This window comes from Moschus berezovskii, chromosome 20 (genome assembly GCF_049115385.1).
Source record: "Moschus berezovskii isolate FMDL1 chromosome 20, NW_MosBer_1.0, whole genome shotgun sequence".
Taxonomy (NCBI): domain Eukaryota; kingdom Metazoa; phylum Chordata; class Mammalia; order Artiodactyla; family Moschidae; genus Moschus; species Moschus berezovskii.
In genome coordinates, this window is record NC_142479.1 from 54,259,061 (window position 1) to 54,275,472 (window position 16,412).

A 16,412-nucleotide genomic window follows, 5' to 3' on the forward strand; every position below is an offset into this window, starting at 1 on the left:
GTGACTTACCAATTTTTTTTTTTTTACTCACGTCACACTGCTTCTGTGATCTAGTTCCCCAACCAGGGATTGAACCCTGGGCCCTCAGCAGTGAAAGCTCGGAGTCTTAACCACAGGACCTCCAGAAATTCCCATCCATGTAATCTTTTGTTGTTATGTTTATAAATGTAAAAGTGCTTTAGGAATCATAAAGATTCTAGCGTCTTGTTTTTCTACAGCATTGCCCCAGTCAGCCTTATTCTGGGGGGTCTCCCTCTGCTCTGCTGCTCCGGGATTAACTGATAGGTTGACTGCCCACAGGTTAAACAGGGCCCCAGCTGTGTGCTGTTTGTCTCTCATCTCTCGGTAGGATGAGAGCAAACCTCCCCACCCCCATACCAGCCTCCAGGACTCATGAAGCCAGTACCTAGGACAGAGCTACATGAATGCGCATGTCCCCAGTGGCCACGTGGGTGATACTGAGTTTCAAGAGGACCAGGGAGAAACCAAAGGGAACGGGGAAGCCCACGCCCTGCTCTCCAACTCCAGAACTTCATGCCCTGACTGCACAGGACCTAGTTTTTCAGCAGAAGTCAGAAGTCCACATTTTTACATAGAATGTCTTTTTTTTTTTTTAACTTGGAGACTAATTTAAGTCTTTGGAAAACACTGTGAAAACTACCAAAACATGCCTGTGAGCCAATCAAGCCCCCAGGCCACCAGTTTGCAACCTCTGGCCTAGGCAGTGAGCCAAGCACCCCTGAGCCCCCGAGGTCCGGCCTCTTCACTGTTAGGCGCCCCACAGCTGGCCCGGGGCCTGGCACCTAGTATGCCCTCAGTGCAGGCTCTGATGGGTGAAGGTGTGAATGAACTGCTTTGGCCTCTTCCCCCGGGGACCTGGCATGCTGGTGCCATGCCCAGATGGCTCAATGTCCTCCCTCCTCAACCCCTCCCTCACACCCCTGGCTGCCACCCACCTGCATGTCCCTCACCCTCCTGGGGCTGTAGTAATCGCCGTGCTCCGTGCCCAGCAGCGCCTGGCACAGGTTGAATCTCTGCAGCTCGAGCAGGGCAGAGCAGCGGTCGTCAGGCACTTCCTCCTTGGCCATGCAGTACACTGTGGTCAGCACGGCCACTTTAGCCGGGTCTGCTTCCACCTTGATGCCCCTGGAGCTGGGGGTGGTGGCCAGGCCTGGGCAGGCCCCTCCGCCCTCAGCCTGGCCCTCAAAAGAGGGCTGGCCCCGGTTGGCAGCCAGAGCCTGGCGGTGGGCCCCCGAGGTCACGTGGCGCAGCAGGGCGTGGCGCTGGAAGTTGTCGGTGCCCACGGTGAAGGCATTCTCCGCTTTGCCATGCTTGTTCCGCACCAGGGCCTGGCGGCACTCGAGGCAGAACATCAGCTTCCGCTCATAGTCAAAGTCCAGCCAGGTGAACTCCTCTTTCCAGTGCTCGTTGAAGTAACGCTTGCACTTCTTGTTGGAGTTGGAAGCCTCTCCAGCTGGTTTCTTCCCTGGGGGCACCATTCCTCCTCGGGGGGGGCAGGGCACCCCCAACCCCTGCCCAAATGCTCTTGCCCCCCCCCAGCCTCCCCCGCACACCGAAGCACCTCCCTTGAGAGGGGGAGTTTGTAGGGAGGCAGGAGTGGGGCAGCCCACCAGGCTAAAGGGGACCATTCATCTAACTTAGCCAGGAAAGTTTACTTCTGCTCCGCTGGTGGGAGACTGGAGGTAAAAGAAACAAAGGAGAGGTGTTAGGAGTCCACTGGGGGTTACGCTGCCCACAGGGCACTCCCCAACCAAGGGGGGGTTTGGACCCGATGGGGAAGGCTACTGGAAGTGGGCCATAGAGTGTTATCCAAAGTGGGTTGAGGTATGGGGGATCCCAGCTCCCCAGCAAGGGTCTCCCTTCATCCAGGACAAGGCATCAATTGCTTTGACTGCTGAAGCATGTCAGAACTCAGAGCTGGAAAGACTGGCACCACCTATGCAATTTTATAAGTGCGGGGACTGAGTCCCGGAGACCAACGGTGGTTCTCAGGGCTCATGAATAACTCGTGACTGAATCCTGACACCTTGCCCAAAGGATAACTGGTGTCTTCAGAAGGAAGTTAGCAGCTAGCTGAGCTCCCAGAGCCACAGGACTGAGAAACAGGATTGGTTTTCTCCGGAGCTTCATTCCCTAAAGACACGCATAGACACAGTCACACACACACCAGTAGTGCGGTTTTAGGAAGGGTAGCGCAGACGTGCGGAGAAGGCAATGGCAAACCACTCCAGTACTCTTGCCTGGAAAATCCCATGGATGGAGGAGCCTGGTAGGCTGCAGTCCATGGGGTCGCTAAGGGTCGGACATGACTGAGCAACTTCACTTTCACTTTTCCCTTTCACACATTGGAGAAGGAAATGGCAACCCACTCCAGTGTTCTTGCTTGGAGAATCCCAGGGATGGGGGAGCCTGGTGGGCTGCTGTCTATGGGGTCACACAGAGTCGGACATGACTGAAGTGACTTAGCAGCAGCAGCAGCAGCAGCGCAGACGTGAGGTGAGGTCTGGGTCCCAGACTGAAGGCAGTCAGCTGGTTGCGCCTACCTCCCTCACTCTACCACCACCCCCAGTGCTAGATGAGAATGAGCAGTTCAGTCCCAGAAGGCCACGCCAGCTGATGGCCAAGACCTGCCACCTCTGCTTCCTGTTTCTCTCTCACACCTGCCCCTCCTCTCTGAGTTTACTGATAACAACAGCAGTCACTACCATTTACTGAATGCGAACTGAGTCAGGCCCTGTGATGACACCATTAGGAAACCACGATTACTTTTGCAAGTATAATCCTCACTTTGGACAGGAGGAAACTGAAACTCAGGGAGTTTCAGGGACTTGCCCAAGGTTTGCCAAGCAGTAAGTGGCTGAGATGGAATTACTGGGTTGGCCCCAAAGTTCATTTGGAGTTTTCCTCCATAACATCTTGGGTTTCCCTGATAGCTCAGTTGGTAAAGAATCCACCTGCAATACAAGAGACCCCGGTTCGTATTCCTAGGTTGGGAAGATCCACTGGAGGAGGGCTACACTACCCACTCCAGTATTTTTGGGCTTCCCTTGTGGCTCAGCTGGTAAAGAATCCACCTGCAATGCAGAAGACCTGGGTTCAATCCCTGGGTTGGGAAGATCCCCTGGAGAAGGGAAAGGCTACCCACCCCAGTATTCTGGCCTGGAGAATGCCATGGACTGTATAGTCCATGGGGTCACAAAGAGTTGAACACAACTGAATGACTTTCACTTTCTCATAACATCTTACAGAAAAACCCGAATGAATTTTTTGGTCAGTGCAATAGAACCCGAGTCCTCCTAACCCCACAGGCCACACTGAGACCCTTGCCTGCACCGTCTCATCTGGATTATGCAGCGGCCTCCGCCTCTGCAGTGGTTCCCCCACTCATACCTCACGAAACAGCCAGAGAGCAAGGCCACACACAGATCTCACTATGTCATTCCCTGGTGTCCACGTCTTCAGTGGTGTCCCACTGCCTAAGTCTGCATACCTCGCCACGAGCCAGAGAAGCCCCCGAAACCTCTAGATACCTCCAGAACCTTCCTCACTTCTGTTTGCTCAGCCAGATCCAAAGGCTTACTGTGACCCTCACACATTACTGTTATCCTTGCTCCTGCCTCCACCCCCCGTGTCTGGAACTCCCTTTTTCCCTGGCTATTTCCCATTAATTCCTGGAGAGCAGCTCAGGCATCCCTTCTGCCACCTGATCCACCCCCCAACCTGGGTTGCTACCTGTCCTCTTTGTTGTTTAGTTGCTAAGTCGTGTCTGACTCTTTTGTGACCCAATGGACTGTGGTCCGCCAGGCTCCTCTGTCCATGGGATTCTCCAGGCAAGAATACTGGAGTGGGTTCCAGTTTCCTTCTCCAGGGGATATTCCCAACCCAGGGATCAAACCCGCATCTCCTGCATTAGGAGATGGATTCTTTACCACTGATCCACCAGGGAAGCCCCACCTGTCCTCTCACCACCTGTAATTCCCCGTGTATCCGTCTTCGTAATACAACACAGTGAACACAGAGATCCTCTATGTAACTCTGAACTTGGTTCCTGAAAGGCCAAAATCACATTTATTCATATATTATTTCTGTACCTCTAGGTTCTTGTGCATGCAGATGGCTCTCAGGAAAAGTTGATTGCTTGAAAGAATGAAAGGATTTATTTTGAATGTATGAAACAATTTGTTTCTGAGACCATTGGTTTAGCTGATTCTAAACTCTGAGAAAGCAGCGACTGTCTTGTCCACCTGATATTATTCCCAGAGCTCTGTGTAGAACCTGGCACTTAGTGGGAAGGCACAATAAGGGTAGATGAGTAGAATTCCAGGGGGAACCCATTCAGTATAAGGAGAAGCACTCCATGTTGCCCGAAGTGGGTGAACCCTGCTGGTCCTCTTCCCCTGGATTGTAGAGGGGCAGTTGGTACTGCTCATCACACCCTCCTGAAACACATTTTTCTCTGACCTTCCAGGATCCCACATCCCCTGGATTTCATTGCTTCCATCAGCCACTCCTTTGATGTCATCTCATCCTCTTCTTCCCAATCTCAAACCATCCAAAGAGTCAGAACCATTTCTGCAGGACCCTCCTCTGGGCACCACACCTCTCTATCCAACTGCCTTCCTGGCTTTTCTAGACAGCTCTGTCCCTGCAACATCTGCTCCTTGCCCAGGCTCCCTCACTCAGAAAATGGCCCATTCCCCCACCCAGGTGCTCTGGCCAGAAACCTGCCTGTCCAACTCCCACTCTCTTCTGCATCAGGACCTGATCCAGCCACAGGTCCCATTGATTCCACCTCCCCGATCTACCGCTAACTCCTCCCTCCTCTCCATGCCTCTGCCACCATCCTTGCCCAGGCCACCATCATCTCTTGCTTGGACTATGGCAGTGGATTCCTGAAGGGACTCTGGGTCTCCACTCTTACCCTGCTCTGGGTCAGAAACTCTCAGTACCAGAGGGGGCTCTTAAAAATATACCGCTTAAAATCCTCTCACTATTGGGACTTCCCTGTGGCCCAGTGGTTAAGACATGCATGTGTGCTAAGTCGCTTCAGTTGTGTCCAACTCTTTGCAACCCTATCGACTGTAGCCTGCCAGGCTCCTCTGTCCAAGGGATTCTCCAGGCAAAAAAAAACTGGAGTGGGTTGCCATGCCCTCCTCCAAGGATCTCTCTGATCTAGGGACTGAACCCACATCTCTTATGTCTCTTGCATTGGCAGGCAGGTGCTTTACCACTAGCGCCATCTGGGAAACCCCAGTGGTTAAGACTCTGTGCTTCAAATGCAGGAAATGCAGGTTTGATCCCTGGTCCAGGAACTAAGATCCCACATCCCAAAGAAAAAACCAAAAACCAAACAAACAACCCCCTCTAGTGCCCATTGCTCTGAGGCCAGCACCAGAATCCCTTTCTAGGTGTGTCAAATGCTCAGGCACTGCTGACCTCCCTAGGGGACACTTGTGCCTCCCTCCCCTTCCAGATACACTGGTCTTTACTCAGAGTGCCAGAGTCCCATCCCCAGGACCTCTGCACATGCTGTGCTTTCTTCCAGAATGTTCCCACTCTCCCTCCCAACACTTCCCCTCTGTCTTAGCATCATGGCCGCTCTTCAGGGGAGGCTTCTCTAATAATCCTCTCCCAGCATGTCCCCTTATTCTCTGTCACTACCCCCTGTTCTTTCCAACACACTCCCCAAAGTTTATAAATCTGCTTATTTCTGTGCAATTTCTATTGCTTGCACTCTTGCTGTCCACCCACCCATTCCCTCCCACAAATTCCCTGAGGGCAGGAAAGGTAATTGACTTGTTCCTGTCTGGACCTCAGAGAAGGGAACCATGCCTAGCACCCAGCAGATGCTCCAGCAAATTTGAGAAGTAAACGGATAAGGAAGCAGGAGCTCTCCAGCAGAGAGAGTGATGGGGTGGGCCCCTGGGCACCTGTTGGGTAGCTAAAATAGCTACCTTGGACATCCTTTTCTCCTAGATCCCGTGCTGCTTCTGTGGCCTTGTCCAGTCCACCACCCAAAGGCTCTCAGAATGGGGAGGAGGTACAAGCCAAGGTAACATCCTTCTGGAAGTTTGTCAGGGCTTTTCCTGTACCTTGAAGCTATCCCATTCTGCAGAGGGATAAAACTACCGTGAGACCTAGGATGTTCTTGAGACAAGAACCAAAGAGTAGGGAGAAAGGAGAACTGGGAAGATGAAAATTCTGAAACTGCACTGTCCAATAAGGTAGCCACCAGCCACATGTGGTGGTTTAAAATTAATCAGAATTTTAAATCTTTAAAAATTCAGTTTCTCAGTCACACTAGTCACATTTCAACCTCTTGATAACCACATGTGGCTAGTGGCTATCATATTAGATGGCCCAGACAGAGAACATATACACATCCCAGAAAATTCTATTGAACAAAGCTATTCCAAGAGATCCTGGCAAAAGCCATTGACATTCCCCCACCTCAATGGGACTCTTTCCTGGTTCCTGAGGGAACCGGGCTGGGTGGGGTGGGATGTAAATAAGACTGACTATGTGACCAAGGCTAACCAGGAGGGTGTACCTGTTGCAGATCCAGGTGGTCTCACACCTCTCCACACCCTGGCCAGCTGGATGGGGGCCCATGAGGTGATTGGCCGGCGATCCCCACTCCATCCTTGTAAGGAAGCCTCAAACTGAGTGTTTATCTGGCTCTGGGATGGGGGTCCCCAGTCGCCTGCTTAGGCTTCTTTGGGTCCCTTCCTTTCGGGATCCCACTAGAAAGAGTTCCCGCTTCAGGCAGAGTAGGGGCGGGTGTCCCCTCTCCCACCCCGCAGGCAGCCAGGTGAGGTCGGGGCTCCCTGCACACCCTTGCCCAACCTCCCCGGGCCGGGTTGCGCAGGGCTGGGGAACTCCCTCTGGGGGGCACGCGGTGGAGGAGCCCTCCGATGGGTGCCGCCCGCCCCGTGCCAACTCGCCCGCAGGGCCCCCAGCCCCCGTCGCCGCCCCCTGCCCGGAGGCTCCGGGAGGGGGCGCCCCGCCCGCCCGGACTCACGGAGACTCGGGAGCCACCATCTTGCTCGGCGGACGCTCTGGCCGCGGTCTCCTTGGGCTCCACTGAGCGACAGCAGCCACTAGCGGTAACCGGGGCGAAGAGGCGCCGGCGGCGGCGGGAGCCGGGGTCGCCGGCGGGGGGGCTCGGCCGGCCGCTCCCGCCGGCCTCCGCTCGGACTCGCGGCGCGCACTTGGCCAGCTGTCCCTCTCTCACCCTCCCCGCCGCGCGCGCTGCAGCAGGAGCGACTCGGGTTAGACCGCAGGAAGGATGCTCCCCGCCAGTGGGAGGGACAGGAGGCATTCATTCATTACAAGTATCCGTGGGCGCCTAGACGAGCTCACGTGTGACAGCCAAACAGGTGGAGCGCTAGGGAGGCTATACTCTGGCAAGGGCTCTCAGAGTGATGAACAAAATGCTTTGGGATCACAGGGGAGCAGGCTGTCAGCTGAAAAGGTTACCAGCCTGGAGCAGCAATGAGGTTTCACAAAAGGGTCAGTGAGGTTTTACCAGGGGAAGGGCATTCCAGCAGCCGGAATGGCAGAGCCCTGGGGAAACCATCAAGAAGTTCAAAGTTCAGTGCAGGTTCTCAAAGGTCAAGATAAGGGCTTCCCCAATAGCTCAGTTGGTGAAGAATCTGCCTGCAATGCAGCAGACCTGGGTTCGATCCCTGGGTTGGGATGATCCTTTGGAAAAGGGAAAGGCTACCCACTCCAGTATTCTGGCCTGGAGAATACCATGGATTGTATAGTCCATGGGATCACAAAGAGTCAGACACAACTGAGAAACTTTCACTCACTCACTCAGAACAGAGGTGTGGAAGCTCTACAGTGAATGCTGTGGATTTTGATCTTCTAGTCACCTAGGGGAACCTCAGGAGGTGGGTGAGCTGGGAAATCATGGGAGATCTTAGTTCCCTAACCAGGGATTGAACCCAGTCCCTCAGCAGTGAAAGGGAAGAGTCCTAACCAGGGAAAGTGGAAGTGAAAGTGTAGGTCGCTCAGTCTTGTTTGACTTTTTTGCAACCCCAAGGACTGTAGCCCACCAGGCTCCTCTGTCCATGGAATTTTCCAGGCAAGAATACTGAAGTGGGTAGCCATTCCCTTCTCCAGGGGATCTTCCCGGTCCAGGAATTGAAGCTGGGTCTCCTGCATTGCAGGCAGATTCTTTACCATCAGGGAATTCCTGGGAAATCAATGTTTTAATCTAATGGTCCAACGAGTTACTTGTAAGGGGGATGACAGAAATGGGGAGGGTGGGAGGAGGGACCTCTTCCTAGAACTTTCAGATGTCCAGGAGACCCTCCGCTGTGTGGGTTCCATGCAGGAGGAATGTGGGGTTGTGGCACCCCCTTCCTCCCAGACCTGGAGGCCTGCAGGGGAGTTTCAGAGCTGAACTCTGGGGCCTTGGCAGCCCCGCACTTAGCCTCATTTTCCTCACCTGTGAAGTGGGAGTTACAGCTGGTGAGGAGGAACAGGCAGGGCAGGAATGGGTCTGAGGACCAAATGCGGTGCTGGGTGTGGAGGCCATTTGCAGAGGAGGTGCCAGGGCACTTGGTGACCCAGTCAGCACAAAGTCACCCGGAAATACCTTCCAGCCCCCGCACCACTGGGTACACTCCTCTCCCACTTAAGGCCTAGGGCAACGTTGAGGTCAGGGCCTCTCAGGCTGGGAGCTCCCCCCACCCCACTTCACACCATGCTGCTCTCTGCCGCCCACTATCTGCCTCTGACATTCACTGTGCACCCTGGCACCCAGGGCCACCGGGACGACGCATATATCATGGCACACGCACACACATGTGTTGCCGCTTGGCTTGTGGGTACATGCAGACAAAGGAGACACCCCTGTCCCAGGATGGTCCCAAACAGCCTGACAGGTCTAGAATTCTGCACCCCCAAAATGGCCAGGTGTGTGCTGGAGGGTCTTGATTAGCATCTTTTAAGAGTAAATATTTTTATTTTATTTATTATTTTTGTCCCACAGCCCTGTTTGTGGGCTCTTAGTTCCCCAACCAGGGATTGAACCACCCTTGGCAGTGAGAGCTCAGAGTCTTAACCACTGGACCACTAGGGAACTCCCTAAGTTAGCATCTTGCAACAGAACAGTCACCCTGGCTAAGTGTCTCAGAGCAGCCCCTCCTCACCGCCTCCATGGCCAGGGGTTCGCAGCCGGGACCCAGGACTCACTGGATGCTGCCTCAGGAGGGTGGACTGTTGCTCTGATCAAACTGGAACAAACCAGACTGAGTGATGGAGAAAAGACCACCCACAGGGGTCCAACCGAGACTGGGGCAGGGGAGCAGAGCAGATGTCTCAGGAGATAACATCACCCTGCCTACCACCCAAGGGAGCGAGAATCTGGGGAAAGTCCGTCCTGCTGCTTTGCCATCACTGGGAAAGAATCACATGAAAGAGCACAGGGACACACACCCTGAGCCCCACGGGCATCCACACAGAGAGTGACAGGGACAGACGCCAAGGAACACACTCACACACTGATGTGTGCACACACGGAGGTCGTACCCACAGCAGACAGACAGGCCTGCTGGCCAAGGGGTGGGCACGGAGGCCACGCACAAGCATGCACATACACACAGACAGGCATGAGCAACAAAGACACACTCAGATCGTATACACCCAGAGGGACAGACACACGAGGACACACAGACCCCTACAGATGCACATACAGACAATGAAAACAACAGACATGCAGCGGCGCACGCCATCACAAAGTGAGGGGTGTGTTCAGGACGAGGCATGTACAGAAACACACGCAGCCCTTACAAAATTCAGTGCATCTGACATACTCACAAGTTCAGGCAGCCAAACCCAGAGTTCCCTCCCACCCCTACCTCGAGTCACAGGGGCAGGTGATGGGGACCCCGAGGCATGCACACACACACCCACACAGCCCTCAAGTAGTAAAGTTGCCGTTACTATCACAAATAAAACCAAAACTCTGAAGAAGGGGGGCCCAAGAGGGAGAGAGAGCCGAATGCAGGGAATGAGAGGTTGAACCAAGGTCCCCACTTCCTGCTAGGATTAGGATTCTTCCCCATGTTCTCCAGCGCCCCCATCCTACTTCTGGGCTGGCCAGCACAATGGAGGCATCTGTGTTCCAGGCTCCTACCCTTTTCGCGTCGGAAGAAGACCCCAGAGCCCGATCAGGGGAACTAGCCCCATGGCCTCCAGCCCTTGCCCCTGTAGCAGGGGATCTCTCAAATCCTTAAAGGGTAATGGTTGTTTCCCTTCGGAAAGGACCAGGAAGCCCCTTGCATGGGGAGGTGAGCCAGGAGACCACAAATAAAGCATGTGGGAGGGGCACTGATGTTGACCCCAGCGTGCTGGGGGACCTCAGTGGATGCTGCCCCCCATCTGCCTGGCTCACGCACTCTTTCTGCTGCATTCACAATCACCTTAGTCCCCTCCTCGCCTGCTCCTCCAGGCAGCCCCTTAGAGGCATGGAAAGTATGATTTGATACAAGGAAGCTCTGTAGCAGGCTCCCCGGACAATACACACCTGCCCCAAGGTGCGGCTGCCTTATTCCTGCAAGCCGGACCTCCGGACCCCCAACCATTCCTGCCACCCCCACCTCAGCTTTGCTCCCAGCTGGAGTGGGGGCTCCCCCTGCCCATACTTGTACCTAGGAAAGATACCAAGAATCAGCTGGTTACTGCAGCCTCTAAACAGACAACTTTGGGGGGCCAACAACAGGAGGAAAAGAATAGGGCAGGGGAGAGGGGAGAGGGGAGAGGCCCACCCTTGGCTAGAAGCCCCCTCCCCATCCCCCAGCTCAGGCGTCCTCAGCACTCACCCAAGAGCATTCTCTGCCTTTGGAGGCACCGCTGAGCGCTGAGTGAGGAGCAAATGAAACCCAGCCAGAGTGACAGAGGGAAGGGGTGGGGGATGCGAGGGACAGGGGAGGGCGAGAGGGAGGGACTCTTGCTTCTGCTGGAGAGCCATGGTTTCGGGCCCAGGAAGAAGCTGCCTGTTCCCTGGTGTCCCCACATCACAACCACTGATGGAAAGAATGGGGCTCTTCCTTCCCCGCAGGTATGGGGACAGGGGGAGGGCATCCGGGGGCCTAGTGCCTCTCATACAGAAGAAGAGTTTACCCCAGGCCCCAGGAAAAGAGGTGCTGCCAGCCCCTTTTCTGCCTGCCAGGTAGTTCTTCCTGCTGAACTTAGCTGCTGCAGCAGGAGCCCCTGTTCTTCTCTCCAGCCTTACTCATCCTCTGCCCCATTATCTTTTATTTACCTCCTTATTGGCTCAGATGGTAAAGAATCCGCCTGCAAAGTGGGCGACCCAGGTTCAGTCCATGGGTTGGGAAGATCCCCTGGAAGAGGGCATGACATGGCAGTATTCTTGCCTGGAGAATCTCATAGACAGAGGAGCCTGGTGGGCTACAGTCCATGGGGTCAGGTTGCAAAGAGTCGGATATGACTGAGCGACTAAGTACAGCATGCTACAAGGAAACTGAAGTTCAGAGTATCCTAGACTATTGGCCATGGTGATGTGGGAAGGGAGTCCAGGTGGCTTACAGTTCAGGGCCTGGAGACTGCTGGATCTGCTACCTGGGCAATGCCAGGAAGAGGGGGAGGGGCACGTTTATCTGATCACCTAGAAGTTCTGTCACCCCGAGCTTCCCTCCCAACACCCTTCCCTCCCCACTCATCTTTTCTCTCCTTATTTTGCTCCTTCCTGAAACCTGCTGGTTCCCAATTCACCTGGGCACCAGGTGCTGGGAGGGTGGGGTGGAATGCGGCAGGGGAGACAGTCAAAAGCCACACAGCTGGATCCAGCCTCGCATTCCAAGCCCTGGGTCCCAGCACTAGCCCCCACCCCGTCAGCATCCTGTCTCCACCAGACAATAACCCATAATCTCTGGAGCAGCCAGTTCTCCACCTGCAAAGAAGATCTGGGGAGGGGGTGGTGGCAGCAGCCCCTGAAAACAGGTTTGTTAGGAAAAGGCTCTGGGGGGAGGGCTTGCGGGTGTGCTCAGAGGAAGGAAACTCAAGCCCAGAGCTAATTAACCCACCTAGAGACAGAGACAGAACCTTTGTCTTCTGCGGGGCCAGGGATCTGAGCTAAGCCCCCTAATTCTCCACCCAGACAGCCTTGCTTTTCCTGGTGGTCCCTAGGGGGAGGTGCTGATGGTCAGGTTCACACCTTTGGTGGGGGGTGGGGAGGCTGTCCAGGGTCAGTGAGGGCACTTACATCACCTACCACTGAAGGAGGACAGCAGCAGGAGGCACTGCTGGTTAGACTGCAAGAACTTCTCACTGGCTTTGGGGGTGCTGTGTGCGTGCTTAGTCATGTCCAACTCTTTGAGACCCCATGAACTGTAGCCTGCCAGGCTCCGCTGTCCATGGAATTTTCCAGGCAAGAATACTGGAATGGGTTGCCATTCCCTCCTCCAGGGGATCTTCCTGACCCAGGGATCAAACCCACATCTCTTGTGTCTTCTGCATTGGCAGGTGAGTTCTTTTCCACTGAACCACCTGGAATGCCTTGGGGGAGCCAAGGGGAAACATGCATGCAGAGGCCTCAGGATGAGTTGGGAGGGGCCACTGAGGAGGAACTGGCAACCAAGGGAGATGCTGAAGCCATGGAGGGACAGGCTGGAGGGCTTTGGGGACCTCCTGATGGGACTGAAATTAATCCATCTGCAGGGAGTGGGGGGTGAACAACTCATCAAACCAGTGACTCAGGCATGACCCAAGCTCAAGGTCTTTGATCTCTGGGGCTCAGAATGCAGCCAGAGGTTTCTGCAGGCAAAGACTAGGAGAGGAGATGGAGGGACTGATTACAACGGGAGCTAGGTCTGAGGGCAGCCTCCACCTGCCACTCTGATGCTTTCTCATCCCCAAAGGCTCAGGGACGTCTGATTCAACTGCAACCATCTTTGCCCTGAAATCCAACACAGTCTGCCTCCATCTCTGCTTTCCTGTCCTCCTTAGGTCTACCCTTTACTCCCCTTAAGCCAGAGCTTAAGACATTTCTGAAATCCCCTTCTCTCCCCTCTGGTGTCATATTGCAATGATGGGGGGCAGGGGATGGGCCAGCTGGGTCAGTCCTGCCAAGAGGTGGCAGGGGTGGGGGAGCGAGGAGAGGAGGAACCAACTGGATTTAGGAGGCTCCCCTCCCTGTCCCTAGCTAACCTAGGCAGAGCGGGAGATGATTGGCATCTCCCCATTTTTCAGTTGAGGACACCAAGGCATGGGCCCTGAGTGCTTGATCAGCCTGTCCTGGGAGCCAGTCCACCTGCTCTGGGCCATCCCCCCTCCCCATTCCTGAAACACTAAGGCTCCATCTCTCTTAACAGTCATAAGGTGGGGAAGGCACAAGAGATGGGATTTAGAGCCAGAGATGCTGGGATTTGAACCTGGCTGTGTGACCTCAGGTCTGTTGCTTACACTCTCTGAGCTCTAATATTTTTCAATTTCTAACATGAGGGCTGAATGCCAATCATCCACACTCTGGGATGTCTGGGTAAGAAAGGAATGCTGTGCTGCACGTGGAAGTGTTTTGCAAACAGTTCATCTCCTAAGCACATGCTCAACTTGGTGCTGGGTGTACATCATAGCTCTTGGTCCCCCCAGATTGAGGTCCAGGTGTCTGTCCCCCAAGCCTGGGGCTGGCCCAACATCCACATTAGAGATTGGAGGTAGGAGGGTTGAGCCAGCAAACCTTTCTCTCTGTGGATGTTCAAAAACTACCTACAGTTGTTTAAGGGCATGTGTGTGTTTATGTGTGTGTGTATGTGACGGTCAGTAGGGTCATTGAGTTCAGTCATATTGGAGCCGGGGTTCCTGGTGCCCATCCCTCTCACAGGGGGAGGGGCAGGAAGGCTGAAAGATGGCTCAAGACGCATTCCTGAAGGATGAAAGGGCCTGCTGTGTGGGAGACCAATGGGGAGGAAGGCAAGTAGGGGAATGACCTAGAGTAGGGGCTGGGGGGAAGGGGGGGTTCCTGCTGTCTTCCCAGCCAGTGCCCCTTCCTGGGTGCTCCAGGCTCAGTCCAGGTGGAAGCTGGGTAAGGCTGAGTAAGGAGGGCTCTGACCCAGGCATTGGCGACAAAGCTCAGAGAGAGAACGGCTCCCACATCTCCCTCCCCCAGAAGCCTCGGGGACAGGATCCTCCAGACATGATCCCGCCTCACTGCCCGTGACGGCCTGTCACTGAGCAAGGCACCAGCCCCACAGACCCCTAATCAGAGTGACAGCTCCAGGAGGCCTTCTAGAACGGGAGCCTCCAAGGGGCCTGACTGGGCTGTCCCACCCCCACCCCCTTAGCACCCTCCCAGGGAACGGATGGGGCGGCCCTCCTGGCTGCCACAGGCCTGAGATCTCAGGCGTCCAAGAACAGAGCTGTGTTTAACAGCTCTCACACTTCACCTCAAGCCTCCTGCCAGTAGGTATAACTCTCTCTGCTTCTAGTGCGTGTTAAGTTGCTTCAGTAGTGGCTGACTCTTCGGGATGCTATGAACCATAGTCCACCTGGCTCCTCTATCCATGGGATTCTCCAGGTAAGATTACTGGAATGGGTTGCCGTGCCCTCCTCCAGGGGAATCTTCCTGACCCAGGGATCGAACCCACATTTCTTAAGTCTCACGCACTGGCAGGCAGGTTCTTTATCAGTAGTGGCACCTGGGAAGTCCCAGCCCCAGTCAGCTGTGGCCTCAGGTCTCTCTGCTCTGACTGGGAAAGGCCTTCAGCAGGATGGAGGTCCCTACGCCCCACCCCTGGGGAAGTTGCTAGCATCCTCTTGCTGTGGGCTGCCTCTCCCACCCCCAGCTCTCAGGAGGCCAAGGAGACAGGAGAGTTCATGGGAGAGGTGGATGGATGCTGGGGGGTTATGGCCTGAAGTAGGTTCGAAGATACCCGGAACACCGGTTCTCCACTGAAGCCCCGGGATTCCAGAGTTCCCAGAAATCTGAGGGTTCTGGCTTTATCCCTGCTCGAGTCACAGCTACCACCACCCTCCCGCCATGCTCCCACAGTGGTGCTCACTCCTCTTAGCATGGTGGTGGGAAGGTCTGCCAGGTAGACTGAGTGGCCAGCACTGCTCAGTGCAGAATCCTGGCATCCTGCCCGGGACCAGCACAGGGCTCAAGGGCTCAGGGATGCACAGTCAGGTGATTTACCAGGTCCTGTTTAGCAATCTGGAGGGGCGTACCAGGCCTCATTTCTCCTGGCGACTCCCCACACCCAGCCCGTAGTAGGACTGTGAGAAAAGGGAGGCCGAGTGAAGGGGGACTCCCTCCCTCTGGGCAGCCTGTCTCTGGCCACCAGTATATAGGTGCTGTGGTCCTTTCTCTCACACCCCACATGCTCTCTCCACCCTGGGATGGTGGGAGAGAAAGGAGAACCACTGCCCGGGAAGAGGGCCTGACGAGCCTGAGTTAGAGGGGAGCAGGGGTGGGACAGAGTCCTCTGGCCACAGGAATGGCCTTCCCCCGCCTCCCCTGCCCTCCAGCCCCACTGCCTCCTTTCTGATCATGGAACTGCCCATCATAGCACCCTCTAGGCTAGGGCCATCTTGGCACCTCCTGTTCCCTTGGCCCCACATCGCATCAGTCACCAAGTCCTGCAGAAAAGACTCCAGAATGTGTTTCCTTCATCCACCCCCTTCCTTCTCATGTACCCCAATTTTGTGAGTTGTTGCAACTGTGTGCCTGCTCAGTCACGTCCAACTCTTTGCGACCCCATGGACTGTAGCCCTCCAGGCTCCTCTGTCCACGGGGATTCTCCAGGCAAGAATACTGGAGTGTGTGAAAAGTGAAGTCACTCAGTCGTGTCCGACTCTTTGCGACCCCACAGACTGTTGTGTAGCCATTCCCTTCTCCAGGGATCGAACCCAGGTCTCCCACATTGCAGGTGGATTCTTTACCATCTGAGCCACCATGGAAGCCCCTAACTGGTGATACTGTCTTATATACTTGAAAGTTGTTTAGAGAGTAGATCATAACTGTTATCAGTGCACACACACAAAATCATAATTGTGTGAGGGGATGGCAGTATGAACTAACCTTATTATGGTAATCATTTTATAATACCTATGTGTATTAAATCATCACACTGTACACATTAAACTTACTGACATTTGTTATATGTCAGTAATATCTCAATAAAGATCAATGAAGAAAAATACAACAAGGACCTACTTATAATACAGGGAACTACACTCAATATTTTGTTATTTTCCCAATAATCCATAGGGGAAAAGAATATACATATATATAAAAAACTGAGTCACCATGCTATATACCTGAAACTAACACAGCATTGCAAATCAACTATACTTCAAAAAAAACAATACTAAGAAAAAATATGAACACTTCAAACAGCAGCTAAGTATTTGATGAATTC

The 16,412-nt window shown here is 54.4% G+C and overlaps 1 protein-coding gene across 3 annotated transcripts in view; it reads right to left on the reverse strand.

Annotated features, from left to right (window-relative positions):
* Window positions 1-16,412, reverse strand: part of ZNF385C (zinc finger protein 385C) — a 39,507-nt gene that overhangs the window by 13,717 nt on the left and 9,378 nt on the right. Inside the window, exons 1-2 of one of the 3 annotated variants that reach the window (XM_088829111.1) lie at window positions 7,043-7,279; window positions 957-6,130 (exon numbers count right to left, since the gene is read on the reverse strand). The exons of the other annotated variants lie outside the window; for them this stretch is intronic. Of the exons in view, the coding sequence (XP_088685237.1) occupies window positions 957-1,649 (693 nt within the window). The 5' untranslated portion in view covers window positions 1,650-6,130; window positions 7,043-7,279. Of the gene's footprint in view, window positions 1-956; window positions 6,131-7,042; window positions 7,280-16,412 lie in introns of those variants that run through there. 3 annotated transcript variants of the gene reach the window in all.